The 21,802-nt window shown below is 50.0% G+C and overlaps 2 protein-coding genes across 10 annotated transcripts in view; one reads left to right on the plus strand and one right to left on the minus strand.

Moving 5' to 3' along the window:
* Window positions 1-13,084, minus strand: part of TSC2 (TSC complex subunit 2) — a 32,824-nt gene extending 19,740 nt beyond the window's left edge. For 6 of the 7 annotated variants that reach the window (XM_086759319.1, XM_086759318.1, XM_086759317.1 and 3 more), the window contains exons 1-20: window positions 12,433-12,597; window positions 11,459-11,545; window positions 10,693-10,803; window positions 9,697-9,841; window positions 9,446-9,563; window positions 8,915-8,963; window positions 8,382-8,507; window positions 7,955-8,028; window positions 7,480-7,606; window positions 6,672-6,815; window positions 6,314-6,451; window positions 5,997-6,100; window positions 5,125-5,206; window positions 4,077-4,232; window positions 3,625-3,741; window positions 2,960-3,082; window positions 2,579-2,685; window positions 1,824-1,977; window positions 949-1,071; window positions 507-641 (exon numbers count right to left, since the gene is read on the minus strand). In XM_086759319.1, the coding sequence (XP_086615445.1) occupies window positions 507-641; window positions 949-1,071; window positions 1,824-1,977; window positions 2,579-2,685; window positions 2,960-3,082; window positions 3,625-3,741; window positions 4,077-4,232; window positions 5,125-5,206; window positions 5,997-6,100; window positions 6,314-6,451; window positions 6,672-6,815; window positions 7,480-7,606; window positions 7,955-8,028; window positions 8,382-8,507; window positions 8,915-8,963; window positions 9,446-9,563; window positions 9,697-9,841; window positions 10,693-10,803; window positions 11,459-11,545; window positions 12,433-12,570 (2,358 nt within the window). In that variant the 5' untranslated portion in view covers window positions 12,571-12,597. Of the gene's footprint in view, window positions 1-506; window positions 642-948; window positions 1,072-1,823; window positions 1,978-2,578; window positions 2,686-2,959; window positions 3,083-3,624; window positions 3,742-4,076; window positions 4,233-5,124; window positions 5,207-5,996; window positions 6,101-6,313; window positions 6,452-6,671; window positions 6,816-7,479; window positions 7,607-7,954; window positions 8,029-8,381; window positions 8,508-8,914; window positions 8,964-9,445; window positions 9,564-9,696; window positions 9,842-10,692; window positions 10,804-11,458; window positions 11,546-12,432; window positions 12,598-13,066 lie in introns of those variants that run through there. The other variant, XR_015260167.1, reaches the window with a different exon arrangement.
* A 1,988-nt stretch (window positions 13,085-15,072) lies between these two features.
* NTHL1 (nth like DNA glycosylase 1) lies at window positions 15,073-21,741 on the plus strand. Of its 3 annotated transcripts, XM_086759308.1 has the most exons (6): window positions 15,073-15,151; window positions 15,682-15,929; window positions 18,038-18,208; window positions 18,509-18,668; window positions 20,466-20,571; window positions 21,259-21,741. In XM_086759308.1, exons 1-6 carry the CDS (start codon window positions 15,076-15,078, stop codon window positions 21,380-21,382), a joined length of 885 nt encoding a protein of 294 aa, XP_086615434.1. In that variant the 5' UTR covers window positions 15,073-15,075; the 3' UTR covers window positions 21,383-21,741. The 3 variants fall into 3 exon arrangements, with proteins under 3 accessions (XP_086615434.1, XP_086615435.1, XP_086615437.1); XM_086759309.1 differs by lacking the exon at window positions 20,466-20,571; XM_086759311.1 differs by lacking the exon at window positions 21,259-21,741 and having other exon boundaries at window positions 20,424-20,556.
* The last annotated feature ends 61 nt before the right edge of the window (window positions 21,742-21,802 follow it).

Genomic DNA, 21,802 nt, shown 5'->3' on the forward strand with positions numbered 1-21,802 from the left:
AAGAAAAAAAAAAAGTCATAACATGGGGCAAGAGAAAACCTGATGTACCATCTCCTGACTTCAGTCAGCATTTCAGAATAGCCTGCAGCGTACCGCTACTGTACGGCCCGTATGACACACATGAATTCTTATCCAAAATGCACTAACACAGAACCCTAAATAACGTTGCCTGTATTCTAGGCCAAAATCTTATGATAGGACTTTAATCAAGTAGACATTTTAGAAATTATTATTTAAGTTTCTGATTAAACAGAATTTTTCTGTTTATCAGGGTCTCCCAGCAGAGGGTAAAGTTACTTACCAACCTGCAAGGGGGGACAAGTATGGATGGTGAACACTGAATCCAACTGACCTGACAGCACCCCAGATAGAGCAGATGCAGCTTTTTGTAACAGAAAAGTGCAGTGCTACCTTGCACGTAAGTCTCCTAAGCAGCTACTATGAGAAAATGCTCTGCTCTACAGGCACAGGCCCCATCCCCCTACACCCTCTTCCTTTCCCCATACCTGTTTTGCTTTGTCCAGGTAATTATGATAGGATATTAACGCCGTCAGCACTGGGACTACAGCCAGATGCAAATCAGTGCGAGAAAAGCCTTCTGGGGTGCTATGGAGCCTGTCGGTAGTCTTCTTGTCTGTGAGCTGACACATCACACAGCGAGTTAGAACACCTCACACTAAACATACTCTCTAAAAGGCAGCAGACAGGCACTGCCCATCGCTCCCTTTTCACACGTATACATACACACACTCATTATTACCTACTTCTGTACCTAAAACAACCCTCACAAACAGGGAAGGTAAGTGAGGATTGACAACCAGGATGCTAACCTTCAAAATAATAGACTGAAGAAAAACAAAAAAAACAGCCCTCAAAAAACCCCCACAACGAGCTCTCCAGCAAACTAAGGATCTGGTGATCATACATCAGTCGGGTGGTAGGCATTACCATGTAGCTCAGGGCAGAGGCCAGGAGGTCTATGTTACAAGGAGAAGTTAAAAACAGCACTTTATAGCGGAGGGATTCAGGTAATTTGTTGAGGACCAACTTCAACACCTTCCAGTCTGTCTCCTGGAAAGAAAGAAAAAGTGAAGGTGGAAAATTTTTGTACAATTTCAGTTCAGACTGAAAGTAAGACCAATCAGATTTCAGACAACGTGCCATTTCCTAGGCAGATGTATGTCTTGCCATGGTAACTACATAAAAAGAAGTGGCATTTAGCTGTCACAAGTTCCTTCCTGTCTGTCATTCAGCTCTAGGTGCAATATTGGCACCGCAGACTGGAAGATAACTTGTATCCAGATCTGACTGAGCTCAAAAAGACAGAGCCAGAATTCAATTCTCCTAACCACCAGCACAAATTAACTTCCAGAGCAAGACAACCCCTCAGCACATAACTATGTCTGACACAACACTGAGGAACAATTTATATTTACAGCTTATTAGCAACTGAAACATTTATCAATTCTCAAAATACTTCAAAAACTTGCACTAGGAGGGTTTTAGTTTCAAAGGCCCTTTCAGAAACAGGATGACTCACGTAATCTTTGTTTAACAAACACATTTTTTGCCTTTGTCTGCTCTGAAGCAGAGTGCCATGAAAGCCTTGCTTAGTGTCTGAAGAGCCAAACCAGTGCTCCCACTGGTGGTTGTAAAGCTGCACAATTGCACAGATTCTCCCCAGGAAGGAGGATTTACATATTGCTTTTCAGACACTGTTTGCATACTCTAGGATAGAATTCTCTAGCTAGCTGGTTTGAGTGGACATATTTGACATGAAGATTTGACACATTCGAGATATTTGTCATTAAGAGAGGACATACTTGCTTCAAACACTGGAGAAGGACACCGAAGACCATTGAGTAGGGCAGATGCCCTATACGAACGGTGGCGTTCTGGGAAGGCACACTGGGGCTTCCTGAAGGCGGAGAGAGCGTACCAGCAGGTTTTTTCTCAGAAGCCCTCTTCTCTGCTTCTCTGCAACACAGAAAGGGAGAAAAACATATGTTTTTCTATTCATGTGACCTACAGTGCTAGCCTATTTGGTAGCCAGTTTAATGACCAAACAGCAATACAAATTGCATTTTCAATTAAAAAACACAGGATCGCCCAGCAGGCGGGCAGCAATGAGTCAGTTTGGTCAGGTTAATGATTCTTCTATGCAGGCTCCTAGCAATTTTAGAAAGATATCTTTTGGGGCATGTTACACAAAGAATTTCAGACCAAGCTATAAAATTAATAATAGTCAGATTTGTACAAATCATTGCATTAAACCTCAATGTGAAAACAGGTTTCAGGCGGGAAATTGCAAATGTTTTTGTGAAGCTTTCTGAGCAAGAACAGAAATTTCATGTCTGAGATGGAGAGCTCTACAGGTAAGTGATTTGTAAGAACAATTCACCAGTGAGTTACTAGTTGAGACAGTCCTAGGCTGTAACTATAGACTGATAGCAGCTGATTCATCAGGATTTGGAAGATTCAGAAAAACTGCAGATTGCTACTGATGGACCATTAAGCTTGTGCAAAAATACCAAGTAGTTTGGAAAACAGCTTTTACTTAATGCAGTAAGAAACCTACACAAAATCACAGAGACAGTAAGGGCTGAACCTCACTGCTCCATCCTTGTTGGAAAGGCCAAGACGGTGGAGGGAGTCAGCTCGAAGCATCAGCAGGAAATCAAATACCTGTAACAGAAAAGACACTGGAATCACTCAAAACCCAAGCCAGAGGAATACCCTCCCACCTCACAAGGACAGAGGGATTTTTAATAGATGCTGTGGCTGCTTCTGTAGGAGGCACCACTTCTGGTGTTACAGGACATATACATAACTCCTTTAGCCAAGAAACATTTAATTCTACTTCTGGCAAGCTCTAGAGCACATGTTCCCCACCTGCCCCCCAAGAATTCCAAAGACAGCATGCAGCTCTCGACCTGAAAGCACAGGTTGCTGCTCGTACCTGCATTCTGATGCTGCTAGCCACAGGAAGGCTGTACGCATACATGTAATGGCGCTGGACGTGGTGAATCAGCATCTCGTACACCCGCATGGCATGGCTGGAGGGTAAGCTGTAGAGTTTTGTCTACAGAGGAACATAAATACAAACCAAAAGGCAGACTGACGCTTGTTATTTAGAAATGTGTATCTGCACTGAGAATTCAAGAAAAACACAGCAGAAACTTGCTCCTGAAAGCAAGACTAAGAGATGGCTCCGGACAGAACCTCTGCAAAGACTCCAGAGCAACTCTGCTTGGCGCCAGAAGGGTGCTGGCTGGAATAACCAGCTGTGCACAACTGCTTCACCACATCTCAGGACACACTGCCCAAACGGATCTATTCAGGGTTATGAACCACTCTCCTTCTGCTAGTTTATGAACACATCTGCCCTCCACACATGAAAACGTGCTCATATTCTTTGTACAATGGAAATTAAGAAAATTTTTTAAATTGCAAACAATCATACAGTACCCAAAAGCAAAAGGAATGACCAAAACAAGAGTTAAAATATCAAGTGGATAAAACAAAAGTCAGAATATTTAATAGTGGGAGAATGGTTATCTAAAAAGCCACGTCCAGCAGAAGACAATTTTGAAGAAGACGTGTTTAATGCTCTGCACCATTTACCTGAAGAATTATCAGGAGTCCAAGAACTGCTGTCTTGACATCCTCCAACGAAGCTGAATACGATAGCAAGTCTCTCTCCTCCAGCTCAGAAGGAGATGAGAGAGAATGTGCAGCCACCTTTCAAAAAGAAAAGCAATACTTGATTTAAATCTGCAACACATCCTTTCATTATTTCCATCCTGGAAGGTCAGGAAAGACTACTTTCCAGCAAGTCATCCTTGCTGGAAATTCTGCAAGCCCTGCCAGGTAGCTTGGATGTGCACTGATAGGGTTTCTACAGCTGCCTTCCGCTCTGCACTTCAGACTTGCACCCTCCGAAACCCAGCAGTTGTACAATATCCTGCTGAACCACGCAACTGGTAACAGCCACGGGTTAGTCTCCCCAGTCACAGTAAAAGGATCTGACAGAAGATGCAGTGATGCTGCTGGCAGTTGACCAAACTCTGCCTCACCTTTTCTATGATATCAAGCAAGCTGTTGAAGTGATGTGTGTTGCAGCCTTCAGCCAGGTCTACGAGTAGCTGAGTGGCCAGTTTTCGGACTTGATGGTCTTTATCCTCTGGAATGTGAGCCAGCTGAGAGATCACAACCAAGTTTATCAGCTCTTCCTGCAACAGGGCAGACCTTAATTAGCCTTGACATTTTGCTGTCAGTTGTTCAATCAGCATGTTAAAGAGATAAATAATTACAAACAAAAGAACACTGATATTCTGCTGTCAGGCTTGTTTCTCAACTAACTGTTCGGTTCCTTGATCTTTCCTCTTGCATCCAATTAAGTATTTCTATATGCCATACCCCCAAATATTCATGACTTTTGTTGAACTTGGATTCAATGCTTCGGTTTTTGTCTGTCCTACAGACTTGACAGCCCAGGCTCAAACAGACTGCTGGCACAGGATTTCTAGGGCTCGTTTTTTTGACAGAGAGGAAACATGCAATAGCATCATGTTTTCACAAATCCAAGAAGCATCTCTGCCCCCTCCTGTCCTCTGACACTCGGTATATTCCAAGGAGCTGAAGACATCCCCATAACTCTTCTACAACTCCTCTCTCGAGAGCTTCCATCTTGGATTGCAATTAAACTGCAAGCACCAAGACAAGTCAATCTGCTCACATCAGATTATGTCCAGATGCCATCTTTTAACAAAGCTTTTAAATAAACTCTGTGTCTCTCACATTGACTTTCCTTCCTTCCAAAACAAAACATATATGGAACTGATGACCTTGAAACAGGGAAGCAAATGCACGACCAGGTATGTCCTCAAAACACAGCAGCTCCCACTGCAAGTTGCACAGACCTGTATCCAACTAAGGACAATTAAAAGGCAAGTCCTCCTACCAGCATCCTAAAACATGTCTATTGTGTGCAACATTTAAAGCACAGGTCTGTGCATTCCCCAGTGGCAGGAACAACCCGAAGCACGCCATAAAACATGCCTCACCAAAGCCCTTCCCACCCACTTAAGATCTCACACGTGATCATCAGAAACAGATACACACCTCGTAGAACTGTCTGTTAATACTCAGCACAAAGGACAAGACATCCAGAACTTTAATACGAACAGCACTACGACTTTCGTTCCTAAAATGGGAAGAGCAAATTCAAGATGAATAAAACAAAGTTGCTGATATTTAGGGAAGTGGGGGAGAACAAAAGGAAAGTTAAAATAAACTAAACTAAGACATTTCTTAAGAGTTAGAACAATAACTGTTAGAGATTAGCTGAGCTTAATTAATGTCTCTACAATGAAATCAGATTCAAGAACAATTTGAAACAGGAATCCCAATTCAGCTTCACCTACTTCTGGAGACCTGTAACTGCCGTTTTCCCATTTCCAATCCAAACTAGGAAGCACATGTCAGAAGAACAAGTGCTCTGGTGAGCAAATTTAACACCAAACATACAGGACCGAGGAAGAGTTGCTCTTTGGCAGCATTTCTCAGATGAGACAGAAGTTTGTTGTTGCTGTATGTTGATATTTGAGAGCACAAGAATACTTTTAGGAGTGCCAATTCAAAACCAGGTATCTTTAATACTGGATAACCATATGCAATCCTGATGCTTAACAGGAAAGTCTTGTTTAGTGTCAGAACTACAAAGTGTTGTGGAGTGGAACACAAAGCTGCCTAAGCTAACTGCAATAGCACCATCCAATGGGAATAAATAACAAAAAAATAGAAGCACAAATAAGTCAGTGGAAAGTTTTTCTTCTGTTAAACAAAATCCTTTCATGTACTGTGCCCTGGAACCACCATACCTCTTAGTAGTCATTTACTAACATTAGGACTTCAGGAAACAACATTATCTAACACGAAAAGGTGGCAAAAAACATTTGAAAGTGCCTTGTATTCACAAAGTTATCATTTCATACCTGAAGAATCTCTCCATTAACATCTGCAGGTTGTGAATCCAGCCATCTTTGGCAGGGTGAATGGATTGAGCTCTGTATGTTATCAAGTTTAAAACAGATGATTCCTTTCACAGAAAGATCAAGAAATTCTTTTTTAGTGTATAAGCCAAAATAATTTATACACTCCCCCGACCCGCACCCCGAGAATAAGGATCTATAAGTACTTGCTGAGATTTTCTGACCACTTGCTATTTTAGAACTCCCAAATTTCAACTGTACTGAGTAACAAAACTGATTCAACTGGCAACAAAAGACAACAATAATAAGAAAAGTCTTACTGGTCTCTGATCAGCACATCTTTCCACCAGCTCAAAAAATCTCTCTTCAGAGCCATGGAACTCATTCTGGTCACAGAGTTCTTCTACTGTAGTCAAAAGATCATGTACAATGGACTTAAGTTCTTGGCTCTCCAGACTCTGAAACAGAGACAACAACATTCCTAAAAGCCTTCTACCTTACCAGAAAGTGGTAACTTTTAAATACAAACTTGGTTGAAAAGCACAGTATAGAGAACTAGGCTAACCCTTCAGTCAGCTTCAAAGTTCACTTCAGTGTACAAGCAGGAGATCAATTTGCAAAAATATTTATGGCAAGGTCTTTTGACTGAAAGCACATTAAGACAGGCTCAACAGTTACCTGCAGCTGTTGCAGCAACCGCTCCATGATGTCCAAAAGGATATCCCACGTTACAGCTTGCAGCTCCTTCCCATACTTCTTTATCAGACGAGTTATGGACAGAACTATCTCATAGGACACGACTGCATTGGCACATGTCATGGCCTGGAATGCAAAGCGTTTCAGTCAGTTAACAGTTGGAAAGCAGTGATCAGAAACACTCTTAAACTCAAATGAAACACGCCTTACTAATTAGGAACTCAGCCTGAAGGTCTGAGATTAATATATTCAAGTCTATGCACACAAAGGTCAAAGCAAAGAACCATTTCAGAACCATAAAGCGCAGTTATGCGTTCTTGCAAACGGCTGTAGATCTGATGTCAGATACAGTCCCACCTTACAGAGCAGACATGACGTTAAAGCTAGTAACTCCTGTTTGGTGCACTTGGATGAGAAAATTTTAAGAGAGCTCAGAGGCTGTCCCTGAAGACACTGTCCCTCACTTTTTGTACCACACACCAGAAAGAGTGAAAGTTTTTGCTTTGTTTTTATTTTTTAAGCTAAAGTACCCAAACTGTAGATAATTGACAAAAAGAATTGACTTTGCTTTTCTGGCCAACAAAGATATTCCAGAAGGAGGCCTCTGTTTCAAACTTAAATCCTTTGTTGTTTTACTGTTTCCCCACAATTCATCCCATACCCAATTGCCGTCTCCTGTCTTTCAGGCATACAAAGATCTCTTTGGTGTAGGGGACCACATTTATGTTTCACATGTGTACAGGTCCAGATGTATACCCGATTAAAAAGTTCCCCCAGCGCTCCATCCTACCTTGAGGAATGAAGGCAGCACTGACGTTGGCGAATTCTTGAGTGAATTGAGGCGATGAGCACCCCACAGAGCCATCCCAACAAAGAACACAGCTCCTCTCAGCAGCGCTGCATCCACCATGTAAGCTCTAAGAACGGATGGAAGGAAAGTCTTAGGCCATGCTACAATTATTTTCGCGTATAAGAGTCAGTAGGAGTACACACTGCCACAAGAGGAACTCCCAGCTGTTATACATCAGAGCCTTGCACAGCAATATACAAACATTAAAAGCAGAAAATAATTTCGTAAAACTTTCAACAAAGGAAAATTAAATTCAGAAAAGAAAAAATGAGCACTTCAGCAGCATAACTAGGAAGAGAACGCATTTCTAAGCATCAGAACCTTCAGCTTGTCCTAACGAGGTCAGTGACTCCCTGTCTATCTCAATGGAACCTCTACTGAATTCCTCGGGTTTCATTAGATACACCCTCTTTACCTGTCTTCCATGATCCTGCACATGTTGTAGATGGCACTGTGTCCCAAGTGAGTTCCCAAAAGGTTGCGCATAAGCTGCAAATTCAAAGAGAACACTTAAATACCCCATTGTTAAAACACTCATTTGCCTAAACATGCAGGTAGCCGGCCAATCGTGCCCGCTTATGGTAAGTAAATGTGTCCAGCCACTTCCATGCCACGCCAGAAGCCTGTCACTTCAGCTGAGAGGAAACCACGGGTAAATCCCATGGACATGACAGGACCTACACTAACAATGTGCTGATCTCTTAATACTTGAAACAAATTTTAATTTACTCTTATAACCAACTTGAAATTTATGGTAGGTGTGCACAGACATAACTGACACTCCATCTTTAAGGCCAAAACAGTGAACTCATTAAAAAACAAAACTACAAGAAAGTCCTGACCTTCCAGCACGGCTCGCAGAGCTCCTTCACATTGATGGTACGACACAAAGTGATGATAAACACTGGCAGGTTCTCTGACGGCAGGCAGTTATAGCAAACAACTGCATCTAGGACTTGCAAGGAAATCTTTGGGAAAGAGAAAGACAAAATTATTATACAATTCTGTAGGAATAAAGTAGGTCAAAGCCTAACCTGGCAGAACAGGAAACTTTCAGGAAGTCAAAAGGGATACAGATATGTCTTTTTTTTTTTTTTTTAAATCGTTGCAAGATGGAAAGTAAACCATAAAAAGCACTGTTGAAAAACTGATTCACTTATCAAATTTATCAATGCTCTATTTGTTTTAGAATAAAATTACTACTGGTGTATGAGATCCAATGTCTTTCAAATACTCCACACCATTGTATTAGCTATCTTGTAAGATGAGAACAAACTGAGAGGAGAGTCTGATGATCTGATTTTGTTTGTAAAAGTTACAGTTTCAAAGAATTTCAAAGAACTCGGAAGTACTAAGAGCAACTCAAGTTACTGACCTCTATGTCCACAGATGATGACGTCTGAATACACAAGAGGCATATCTTGCTGTCAGAAAAGAGCATTTAATTGTAACTGTTCGTTTAATATGATTTTAGGCAAATTACAAAGAGTCAAAACAGACAAGTAAATTGGAATTCCACTTTATTCATCACTCCCCTTACTGTGGCATTGTTGGTAACACTCCTAGAGACACTGAACACTACAACCTCTTTTATAAACTTAGCTTAAAGTTGCACTTAAATGCAACTCAGTATGCCTACACTAATACAAGAGCAGAGACCCTTTGTGAGACTAAGCAATGCACCCAGGTTGCATGGGGAAAGCACAGGCAGTTAAACTAAAACAGATCTGAACACCGTAAGAACTGAACACTAAACATTTGTCGGAAACGTCAGGTATGAGCTGGAATGAAACATCCAGATTGGATGAAAAAGATTCCACTTATCTGTATATTGATCTGCAACTTTCGCCTGTAATTTACCGAAAATACACACGCAGGTGTTAAAAAAAAAATAAAATCAACTTACTGGACCATGTCAGCTACGTAGTCTTCCAGATAGCAGCTATTGAATTTCACCAGGTTCACCAAAACCAGAAGGAATTCTGAAGACAAACCAACATCCATCCACTGTAGCACAAAGTCAGCTAAAGAAGGAAAATGAATTGTTACGGATGCTTTCTATCCTGAAGCGTAAACACTACCTTTTTCTGCTATCACTGAATGCCTGCCCCTTGATTTATTCCCACTACATTGAAGAGGGGTAGAGACAACACTCACCTAACTCTTCTTCTAAGTAGGTGATGTATCGTCCATTCTCCGTTAGAGCCTTGAACACTTCAAGCCGTTCATGCAAGTCTTCATTGGAGGGATAGTCCTTAATGACTTTAAAAAAATGGGCTCTAAGGATTCCTAATCGCTCACCCTTAAAAAAAAAAAAGAAAGAGGAGAGGAGGGGAGTAACAGTGTCACTAAGAAAGACAGTTAAGGCCTGGACCTTATTAAGGTCTATAACAGTAATCTTCACACTTGAAATTATTTTCTTTTCCTATAAGCTATGAAAGTCTCCTGAAAATACATCCAGACTCAACTGGCTACTGACAACGGCTCAGGTCTTCTGAATCTGTCATATCAACACTCCGGGCTGGACGCATTTTGTCCAGAAACACACAGAGAGCATCCAATACACAAAGTAATCAAGGAAATTGCAGCTGACAGCACTGCCAGTACAGCATTTAAAAAATAAAACCAACCTAGCCCACAAACCAGAATCAATACCTATTCTTTCCATAAGCATCTACCTCTACTTTTCCAGAATACTGAAAACCAGAACCTTAGCCTGATACAATCTTACGTTTGTATAGCACATTGTGAAATCTGAAGAACTTGGCCAGGCCAGAGAAGTACCTCGTACAGAACTTCTCGCATACTTGACGTGCTGAAACATCAAAACCAGCTGCACGCTAGGACTAAGAGGCCTGGGCAATGATCGTATAAAATTTGCTGTACTATGCTGAACTTAGCCCAAAGTATTTCCTCTTTTTCAACAGCATTGCCCCAAAGCAGAAAAGCTTTCTATGAGCTGTACAAAAAGTTTTGCTATGAGGTCAAATCAAGGCTTAAATTTAAACACTTCCTCTTCCCATTTACTAGGTACAACCAAAATAAGAAACACGGAAAGTTGCAGAGAAGAGGCACCCTATATTTTTCACGTTCATAGTCTGCACAAACCCTAGTTTTAGTGTAGTGTTTCTTCTACAGTTTGTTTGTTTTCACCTGTCCTTGAACGATTGACTTCAGCAGATGAAGAACAGCATGTCTGGCTTCGACGGGGCGCTCTGGCTGGAGCATATCAGCTACCACTTTCCATATCGCTTCCACCGCATGCTGGAAACAAACACAGGAGACAGGCAGTAGTAGGAAAGTGAAGCTGCTTCTGGGATCTCTGAGCAGGTCAGACATTAATTATGGCAAGTTAACAAACTGATCTCCAGGGGTTTAATGTTCGGAGTTCTCTTTCCCGAGGGACACTCTCACCTGCGTGGTCACAAGCCCAGATGAACCATGAGAGACACTAAATCCCGTCCTACCTGACAACTTGCACCCCAATAACTGAAGTTCTTCATTTGCACGCTGACTTTACTGTGAACACTTGTGCGGAAACCTTCACCTCCATATGAGTTTAAAACCAATTTGAGGTTGCTTACTAACAAGACAGAAGGAGCCAGCAAACACCTCTTCTACAGGATTAACATCATCTCCTGTGAATTGTCCTGAACAGGCCTGAATACCTGCAGCATTCTCCTTTCATTCAGTGCAGGAAGCCCGTCAGGTATGGCCTCTCTGCTCCACAGTTGGTACGTTGGACAAGACCAACTTCCTCGGCACGTGAGCCATCCTTTTACAGGTTTGGACAGCACAAACCGCTTCTGGGATTACCAATTTTAAAAGTTAGTCTAAACTGTAGAAGCCTCTCATGATGTTAAGAGCTGTTGCTTAAATTTTCATCCTTCCAATATTCAATGAACACTTTGAAACTTACCTCTTCAATTTTTTTTGTTTTTGCCACTTCACAGATTTGACTGATTGCTCGTATCCTATTACTTAATCCACATTCTATGCTCAGTTCCTGGAAAGAAATGTAGAAATAAGCTAACGGTTCATATTACTAGAAACACTTATCCATTTCTCAAAGGGGATCATGAACCACTGAAAAATAACTCGTGCATTTGTCCAAAATCATCTAACCATTAGTCATAGCTGGAGCTTTTCAGGAATTTCTCCAAAAGCTTTTTTCCATTAGCGAATGATTTGTCAGAACTACAACTTTCACAGATTTGGAGCCAAGCAGCTTTTCACCTCCAGGATAGAATATCTCATTTTCTTCAGAAAAGTTAGTACCTCACTGGCTGTGGCGCTCACCCAGTTCATGGGAGAAGGGCAGAGGAAGGAAGGACGTTAAGTTCAGCTCCCCAGCCTTCGATCAGGTAAGAACTCGGCTGCTCCAGCACAGACGGGGAGGGATTCTGGTCTCCTCCTCCCTTTTATGTGTTTTCCTCCCTATGTGCCAACTATTCTGTTTTCAGATTTGCTGTACCAATTACGGGAATATTTTTTTTTTTTTTTTAATTTTCAGAAAACCATAAGGCTTTCAGAAAACAGAAACAGTTTCTAGCTTGTGCTAACTGCCACCACACAAACTTTGCCAAGCTCAGACTACAAAAAAAGAGCTACGTATTTTGAGGAAACACCCTCTAAGCCGACATCAGACATCACCATGCTATCAAATATCTCAAAAGTATTCAAACACTGAATAGCTAAAATGGTATAACTTCAAAGTAGGTGAATTTTACATCCCTTTCCCCAGAGAATGAATTGAGAGCTAAGGCAAAAAGGCATGATGGGAGAGGGAATTAATGTCACACAGAAAGGAGAATGCACAAGCCCTCCTTCCGATCCTCTCGGCTCAGGGAACCCAGGCACCATCCCCACCTTCACTACAGTCAGTTCCCACACCTTGAGTATTTCCGCAGTGATGATAAACTCTGTTTGCTTGCCCTCCGACGACTTTGAGCTTCCCCGGGATGTTCCCAGCCCCAGGAGATTCCTGAACTTCTCCTTCAGTCCCGAATCCTTGCTCTGAGGCTTCGCCATTGCAGACCAGCAAGCAGCGCCGAGCCCCTGCAAACAGAGAACAGGCTTTCTTTAAAGGGAGGCCCAAGGGGAATCTTTAAGCAGGAAAACACCAGTAACAGCCCTCACGACGTGGCTTTTAGAAACAGCTCTGGTGTCTCGAGCTGTCTCAAACAAGGGAAAAGCCCAATGCTCAGGACAGAAAAAAAAGAGGAGCCCGCACACATGAGGAGCCTGTGCTGCTCCTGCCTTCAGCACCCACATGCTGCGGCTATCCGAGGAACGGGGAGCTCGGGGTTACCGCTTTCTGGGAGCTCCGAATGCCCAGCACCACCACAGCCCGCACAGAGCAACCACCACTTTAAAACTGCTGAGCTGATTTTTGAAGTATAAACACACACACACACTTTTCAGTGAGTGCGAGCTGAAGCGCTTGTTCCCAGCCCAAAAGCAACAGACAAGCACGCAGCGGTGTAAAGGAGATGATGAAAGCAGCTAGACACGAGGAAGGACTTACGAATCTGAGCAGTCGAACATCCAAACGCTGCCACGGCAAGGAGAAAGAGGGGGAGCGAGAACAAGCACACTCTTTGCAGCAACAGCACATCAGAAACCATCTCCCCAGGCAGCGCCGACCCGCTGCCCCTCGGGGACCCCCGCACCCGGCTCAGCGCAGCACACCCACCCCTTGCAGCCTGGCACAGCGCTCGGCACACACTCCTGCACAAACCCCGCAGCCCCCGCCTGCGCTCTCTGCCCCCAGGGACGCACCACGGCCTTCCCCACAGCCCGGGCACACAACACAGCAATCCCCAGCGCTCCCCGGGCACAGGCCACAGACCCTGTCCCACCATCCCAGGGGACAGGCTGCTGCCCCAGCCCAGGGGACAGGCCATGGCCCCCCAGCCCAACATCAGCAGGGGAAACACTGCAGCTCCCAGCCCAGGGGACACACCAGAGCCCCCAGCCCAGGGGACACAGCACAGCCCAGGGGACACAGCACAGCCCAGGGGACACAGCACAGCCCACGGGGACACACCAGAGCCCCCAGCCCAGGGGACACAGCACAGCCCAGGGGGACACACCAGAACCCCCAGCCCAAGGGACACAGCACAGGCCCCAGCCCAGGGGGACACACCAGAGCCCCCAGCCCAAGGGGACACAGCACAGGCCCCAGCCCAGGGGGCACAGCACAGGCCCCAGCCCAGGGGGCACAGCACAGGCCCCAGCCCAGGGGGCACAGCACAGGCCCCAGCCCAGGGGGACACACCAGAGCCCCCAGCCCAAGGGGACACAGCACAGGCCCCAGCCCAGGGGGCACAGCATAGGCCCCAGCCCAGGGGGCACAGCACAGGCCCCAGCCCAGGGGGCACAGCACAGGCCCCAGCCCAGGGGGCACAGCACAGGCCCCAGCCCAGGGGGCACAGCACAGGCCCCAGCCCAGGGGGCACAGCACAGGCCCCAGCCCAGGGGGCACAGCACAGGCCCCAGCCCAGGGGGCACAGCACAGGCCCCAGCCCAGGGGGCACAGCACAGGCCCCAGCCCAGGGGACACAGCACAGGCCCCAGCCCAGGGGACACAGCACAGGCCCCAGCCCAGGGGACACAGCACAGGCCCCAGCCCAAGGGGACACAGCACAGGCCCCAGCCCAGGGGGCACAGCACAGGCCCCAGCCCAGGGGACACAGCACAGGCCCCAGCCCAAGGGGACACAGCACAGGCCCCAGCCCAGGGGACACAGCACAGGCCCCAGCCCAAGGGGACACAGCACAGGCCCCAGCCCAGGGGACACAGCACAGGCCCCAGCCCAGGGGACACAGCACAGGCCCCAGCCCAGGGGACACAGCACAGGCCCCAGCCCAAGGGGACACAGCACAGGCCCCAGCCCAGGGGACACAGCACAGGCCCCAGCCCAGGGGACACAGCACAGGCCCCAGCCCAAGGGGACACAGCACAGGCCCCAGCCCAAGGGGACACATCGCAGCCCCAGCCCACGGCCCCGGAAGACACCACAGCGCAGCCCCTAACACCCCCCCGGACATGGCAGCGTCCCCCTGTCCCCCCCCCAAACATGTCAGGGCCACACCGCAGCCCCCCCACCATCACCTCAGGACACGCCATAACCCCTCGGGGACACGCCACAAGCCCCCCCAGCACACCCCGGCTCCCTGCCAGGGGACGCCCAGGACCCCGCTCCCAGCCGGGGGCAGCCGGTAGCCCCACACCCCCATCCCCCAGCGCCTGGCAAGGCCCCGCCTCCCGCTAGGCCCCGCCAGGCCCCGCGCACCCCGGCCCGGGCTTCCCCCGCGCCCGGGCAACGGCCCCGCCGCTCACTCACCCCCTCCCCGCTTCACTCACCCGCCGACCCCCCGGCCCCGCCGCCGCCGCCGCCCGCGGCCCGGGCCCCGCTCCCCGCCGGACCCCCGGCCCCGGCCCCGGCCCCGCCCCCGGCGGAAGTCCCACCGCTTCCGGCGCTCGCGCTCGCCGCGGGGCACGCCGGGATCGGTAGTGCCCGGGGCCGCCGCCATGTCCGCGGCCGTGTCCGCCGGCGGTGGGCGGGCGGCGGCCCGGCGGCTCGGCAGGGCCGGGGAGGCGGCCGGAGGTACGGGGTGGAGGGGAGATCGGTGCCTCTGCGGGCTGGAGGGGTCGTGTGAGGGCCCGGCCCGGCCCTGGCCCGGGGAGGGGGCCCTGGGCCCTGCGCCCTGCGCCCTGCGAGAAGAGGGATGAGGGCCCAGCCCAGCCGGGGGACACCGGCACAGTGTCCTCGTCACGTCCCCCTCGGAGCCCAGGATGTGGCAGCACCCCGGCAGCTGTCCTCCCTGTGGCACGTGGGGAGGGGACGTGTCTTGGCCCTCAGCAGCCCCCTCTGTGTTTGGGACGCTCGGCCCCATCCTGTGACACGTGTCCCCAAATGTTGTCACCTCTCTCCCAGGTCTTTCCCAGCCCTTCCAGGCCCTGCAGCTGGCTCTGGTTAGAGCTGGGTGACCGGACAGTGCAGCTGCTGGGCTGGGACTGCGGGGAAGAGGGGTTCGTCCCCATCATGGCGGTTTTGGCACACGGGGTGGTGCTGGGCTCTGGTGGGCGATGAAGGCTTCTTCGCCCTGGCCTGAAAATCTCTCTCGTCTCTCGCAGTGAGGCAGACGCACAGCACAGCCAGCATCCCGAGGCGCAGCAGGAGGAGGAAGAGCGTCGCCATTGCCTACGAATCCGCGCGGGGGGATGGTGCTGAGCAGGGAGCCTCCGAGCCCCAGAGGCTGCGCTGGGAGCCGAGGGACTGGCGGCAGCAGCTGGAGCGCATCCGGGAGATGAGGAGAAACAGAGATGCTCCCGTCGATGAGATGGGAGTGGAGAAGTGTTACGACAGCAGCGCGCCTCCACAGGTAACAACACCCTGCTGCCCTGCTCCGTCAGGTGGGCGCCTGAAAACACCGCCCCGCTTCTGCAGCCCTGCGGCCCTCCTCGTCCTGGGGTCGCCCCTGGACGTGTCTCGCTTGGGATGTCTCCAGCACAGAAAAATAAACGCAGGTCGTTTATCCTGATCGCGGATCAGGACTTTAGGCTGGGATTGGGCCACAAGAGGTTACTGCAGCAGCGTGCATGTGAGAGAAACCGTTCATCCTGCTAGTGGAGGAGAGCCAGCTGCTGCCTCTCTGCTGCCGGGGTCGTTGGCTTCACACCGCCCTTGTGAAACGGCAATGGGTGTTTTCTGAGCCGTTCTCTGCTCGCGTTCAGCCCGTGCTGGGCATTAGGGACCCACAGGCAAACACAGCTGTGAAAGGCCCTTGTCCTCTGCCTAAACTGCTGTCAGGAGACTTAGCAGGCTGAACCAAGAGGAGGAGTGGAGGCAAAAATAGGGTGATTTTGGACTTGGGAGTGAAAATCCTGAGAGTGTGTTGTGGCAGCGCTGTGTTCTGGGGCAGGCTGGCAGGGCGTGAAGGCGTGTCCCTTTTTTCTTAAAAATCTCTGTAGGAGTCCAAGCAAAGAATCCAGCAAGTTGGCTCTGTAATACGGAGGAAAAACAGTCTGGAGAAAAGACGAGGACAGCTGAGAAAAAACTTTCCAGGCTGCTTTTGTGCTCTTCAGAGCAGCACAGAAGCGTAGGTCGGCTTCCTCCCCTCTTTCACCCCACTTTTAAGGGGACAGTGGTTGAAAGGAAGGGCCGTGCTGGGATGGCGCTGTGCTCCCCAGGCCCGGGGAAGGCCCCGGCTGACGCCTCCCTCCGAGGGGACCGTTTGCATCGGTACAAAAAACAAAGCGGAGCACGGCTGTGGCGCGGTGCTGGGGGCCTGGGGCTGCAGGGCTGCTCTCTCCGCGCATGGCGCTGGTGTGCGAACGGGGCGATAACCCGCAGGTAGGCTCGGCCATGTGCTCCCCGGCGACCCGCTGGGCTCCGAGGGAGGAGTCTCGAAGACACAGCTGCGCAGCTTCAGCGCGCGTAACGCTGTCCTTATTGCTGGCATCGAGCCTCGGGCTTGGATCCCTGGGGAAAGCGGTCACCTTTGCCTCCGGATCCAGGCGGCGTCACACGCCCCGCAGGCGTGTGGGCTGGCACCGAGCGCAGCTGTGGGGCCAGGGGGACCACGGTGCACCGTACGGAAATAACTTTTCTTCCCTAGGGAAGCAGGGTTGTTGCTTCCAAGAAAAAGTGGATGTTGTAACCCTCAGCACACCCCAGCGCTCCTTGCACAGCGTCCGTGCGCTCAGAGATTACCCCGCTTCCATGCACTTAGAGATGTTTCCTGGTGCACCTGCAGTTTTGTAAACTTTGTTTGTAGGGGAGCTGGAGGAGGGATTGTATCCCACGTTATCCTGAGTCATTCCAGGTTCGTTGCATCAGCCTCCTTGTTCTGGTGGGGACAGAACCGCGTCTGGGGAAAAATCAATTGACAAATAGGAGGTGAATGGTGTGGGCTAAGCCCTGCCTGACAGGTCAGAGGAGTCTGGGGTTTGTGCTTCGTCTCCCGCTCCTGTTATCCCAGTTCTTTAGATTTGGTTTGGTAAGGAGCTCACTGGAGCCAGATACCCAGTTCCTACTGAAGCCTAGTGAGAAAGGGATGGGATGGGATTTCCAAAAGCTCCTTTGGAGCAGAAGTTGCATGAAAAATCTTTGGGCGTTTGTACTTCTATGTCCTGTGGGCTCTCCTGAGAATCCCACAATCAGGAAAAGCTTTGTGGCCCTTTGTGGCTAAGCTCTGGCGTCTTTGGATGTGAGATCCCAGCGGAGAGGAGCTGCTCTCTGCCCTTTTACGCTTGCTGGCTGCTTAGGTTGAAGGTGTTTCTTTTCTCCCTTTCTTGTGTGGTAGAATGGAAAGGTTACGGATCATTCCTGTTGCAGCCTTCCAGTCTCTTGTAGATGGATATGGCTGGGCCAGGGTAGGTCTGTGTTACGCACTGGGCAGAAGGTGGTGCTGGGTGGGAGAACTGAGCCCCCGAGGCGGCTGGATCCTCTCAGAGATCTCGGGATGTCTCACTGTCTCCTTTTCCCCAGGTTATGCGCTACCAAGTTCTGCTGTCGCTGATGCTGTCCAGCCAGACCAAGGACCAGGTGACGTCAGCTGCCATGCTGCGCCTGCGGCAGCGCGGCCTCACGGTCGACAGCATTTTGCAGATGGATGACGCGACGCTCGGGCAGATCATTTACCCCGTAGGGTTCTGGAGGGTGAGTGCAGGATCGCGGCAGCACCAGACGTGTACGTAGAGGAGCCCTCAGAGGCCCAGGAGGGGAGCGCGGAGCGGGTGCGGGCTTGTCCTTTGCAGGCTGTGCTCGTGGAGGTTAGAGCTGATCAGGGTTTTTGCTTTCGAGGAGGAATCAAAGACCTCCATCTCCCCTCCGCAAATTCCAGCGCGTGGCCTCACACGTAACATGTGCTCAGGAATGGTTTGTTTCCTGAGCTGTTCGTCTCTTTTCCCTGTATTGGAGGGCAGCTTGGATTTTCTGCCTTTCCCCTTGGTTTTCCAGAACAAGGTGAAGTACATAAAGCAGACGACAGCCATCCTGAAGCAGAAATACGGGGGCGACATACCGAGAACGGTGGAGGAGCTGGTGCAGCTGCCGGGAGTTGGGCCCAAAATGGCCCACTTGGCCATGAACATTGCCTGGGACAGCGTGTGCGGGATAGGTAGGTGGGACTGTTTTCCTCACCACTCTCCTAAACCCTGCCTGATCCGTTCCCTGGGCAGAGGGGAGGCATTGCGGCTGGGTGAACTGCCTGCCCCGGGAGCGTGATAGCATCGCTTCAGTTTAGTCGTCTGCAGAGAATTTGGGTGCCTGAAGGATGTACCCTCAACCACTCACAGCAGATGAGTTCCTGTAGGATTTAAGCATGGATCAAGCTGCTGTTTTGCCCCAAATTTGATAGCAAAAATCCCCAAGAGCAGTCAGTCCTCCCCTCAGATGCTGGTGAGCAGTGCAAGCGTTGCCTGATTGGGGAGGCATCCAAAAAGATGTGCTAGCAGAATCACGCTTTGAAATCTCTTTGGTGTCAAGTGAAAGAGAGGTGGAGATAATGTTGTGATTTGGGGACACTTTGGGGATAGTCTGACATTATTTTTTTCCAGGGTTACTTCCTTGAACACAAATCTCATTTTGAGCTTTTTGTTTGGCAAGCCATAAGAGGGCAGAAGCAGGGCTTAGTCGAAATCACCGTTAGAAATCGGGAATTCGCACCGGGCCGTGGAAAGAAGTGGTCTCAGGCAATCTGTAGCTGTTTCTGATCTGTGTTAGTCCCTGTGGCTGGGTGCTAGGTGGCCACAGGTACGTTTGTTTATTTGCCATGTTTCCTGAACAGAGGGCGTGGGAGGGTGCAGAGCTGTACCCTGGAGCTGGGTGCTTTAGCAGTGATGGGCTGGGAGGACGTCTGCGGCGGAGGTGGGCCCGGGCCAGACCCAGGGCAGGTTTGCTCCCGCACGATGCTCCTTTGGGGAGCATGGACCGGAGCGTGGCTGGCAGCAGAGCTGCTCGCAGCAGCCGGCAGATGGGGCTGGGCCATCAGCTGCGGGGTCCCGGCGGGCTCCCCGGCCCCTGGGGACAGATTAATATCTCAAGTGTATTTGCTGCTTGATGGAGGAGCCCTGGGAAAGCTGGGAATGCTGCCACCCGATGAACGACTGCCGCTGCAGCGAGCACGCAGCACAAGGTCAGTGCGGGCGGTAGCGGGCTCCCGCAGCCCCGCTGGTGACCGTCAGCAGCACGAAATGTGGCTCTTGCGTGAGGTCCGACAGCGCTGGGGGTCTGGTGTTCTCTCCTTGCTGTGGGGGAGGGAAGTTTAGAGGGAGCCAAACGAGCCAACTGTTTTCCAAATAATTGTGTGCTCGGTTTTGATTTAGGAGGCAAGACTTTGTCTTCCTGTTTACAGCAATTTCCTGGGTTTTGCCCAATTAGCCATAGAGACAGGTTTATCGCTGCTGATCTAACAATAATATACTTTGCATTCAGAGCTTTTTAGCTCAAAGCACTTTATAAACATGCGCTTAAGCCTCACAAACCCTCTTGTGTTGGTGGGTATTATGAAATGTGTTTTCCATCTGGGTAAACCAAGGGGCAGAGATTGCAACTTGCGTAACGTCAGCTGAAACACAGGGAGGAAGAGAACCCGGGACAGGCTGCCCTGTGCCTGCGAGATCAGAGCATGCGAGCCTTTGAAGGAAGGCCGGCTCAGACTGTGCGCGCGTCGCTGGCTGCGCGGTACGCGATAGCCATCCCCTTCTTGCTTTTGGCTCTGGGCCTAGGAAGAAAGCAGCCCGTTTGTGCTGCGAGGGAGCCTCCCCTCCTCTTTCACCTGCCTGTTCGTGCCGGCCCGCGGAGGCAGCCCGCGCAGGGCGCTGTCCCCGGTGTGCTGTGACAGGCAGCTTTTGGCTGCGCTCTCTCCGTTCAGGTGTGTCTGCCCCCACCTAAACTCTGGGCTCTCCCTTCCTAGCTGTGGACACCCACGTGCACAGGATCACAAACAGGCTGAAGTGGGTGAAGAAGGAGACCAGACACCCTGAGGAAACTCGGGTGGCACTGGAGGACTGGCTGCCCAGGTGAGACCTGAGACCCCACACCAAGCCCCTCGAGCTAGCTGCGGGAGCCATGGCTCCACACAATCCTGCTTTTTCGGTGACGGCACTTTGGGTCCCTCCTGTTTACTGGGCACTAGTCTGCAGGTGTTTCTCCTCTCCCAGAGAGCTTCAGCAGCATCTCAGCTGCTCAGTTGTTTCCCTGCTAGCAGATGTGTCAATCACCAGGGCAGACAAGTGTCTGGAGGCCTTGATGCTAGGCCCTCACCTAGACAAGCTCACCGTGACCCAAGCCAGGTGCTTTTCTGCACAGGACTTGGCTGATGCCGATGGCCACAGCAATGTCAGGCTAGAGTTGGATTCTGGCCTTCGTGGATGCGTACTCTTCAGTATCAAATGCCTGCTGACAGGTACTCCGTTGCATCTCCACAGCTGGCACGTGCCTTAGCACAGGAGAATGACCACAAACTGTGTTTGTCCTCTGCGTCCCCCATGCCAGTTCAGCAGGATCAGGAAGGGTTAGGAGCTCTGTTCCTAGCAGGAGGCTGGGACCCGCCTCCGGGCGCCCTGGGAAGCCAAGAGGAACAGGCAGCAGGAGAAAGGGATCCATTTAAAAGCACGGGCTGTTCTTTAACCCCTCCAAGCAGCTGCATTGGGAAACTCATGGTTTTGGGTTTTTTTGGTTGTTTTTTTTTTTCTCTCTCACTGCAGGGAGCTCTGGAGGGAGATAAACTGGCTGTTGGTGGGCTTCGGCCAGCAGACCTGCCTGCCTGTGAATCCTCGCTGCACCGAGTGCCTCAATCAAGACATTTGCCCAGCTGCTAAGAGACACTGAGCAGTCTTCGTAGAGCAACAAAGCTGCTTCGGCTCAGCAGTGGCCTGGAGCTGAGCCCTAGTAAAGCTGGGCTTTGCACGGGGCTGGCTGTGTGACTGCAGGGAAATGGGAGGCTGCTGCAGCCAGCTCAGCATCTCTGGGGAGGGAGCAGCCGCTGGCAACGGCTGAGCTCTCGAGAGGAAAAAGGGTCTTTCAAAGCGCAGCAGTCCTGCTGCGTCAGTGCTGAAGGCTCCAGCCCCCGTGTGAATGCCGGAGCGTGCCCCAGCAGAGCAGCAGGCTGTGCCGCATCAGGAGTAGCTGCAGAAAAATGCTTTGTCCTAGGAGACTTGCTGCTGCTTGTAAATACACGTTTAATAAAGGTGGTGGGTTTTTTTCCACCCATGAGGTTTGCTGGCATCTGTGCAGCACAGGGCAGGAGAG

Source organism: Chlamydotis macqueenii, chromosome 15 (assembly GCF_036417535.1).
Source record: "Chlamydotis macqueenii isolate bChlMac1 chromosome 15, bChlMac1.mat, whole genome shotgun sequence".
NCBI classification, from domain to species: domain Eukaryota; kingdom Metazoa; phylum Chordata; class Aves; order Otidiformes; family Otididae; genus Chlamydotis; species Chlamydotis macqueenii.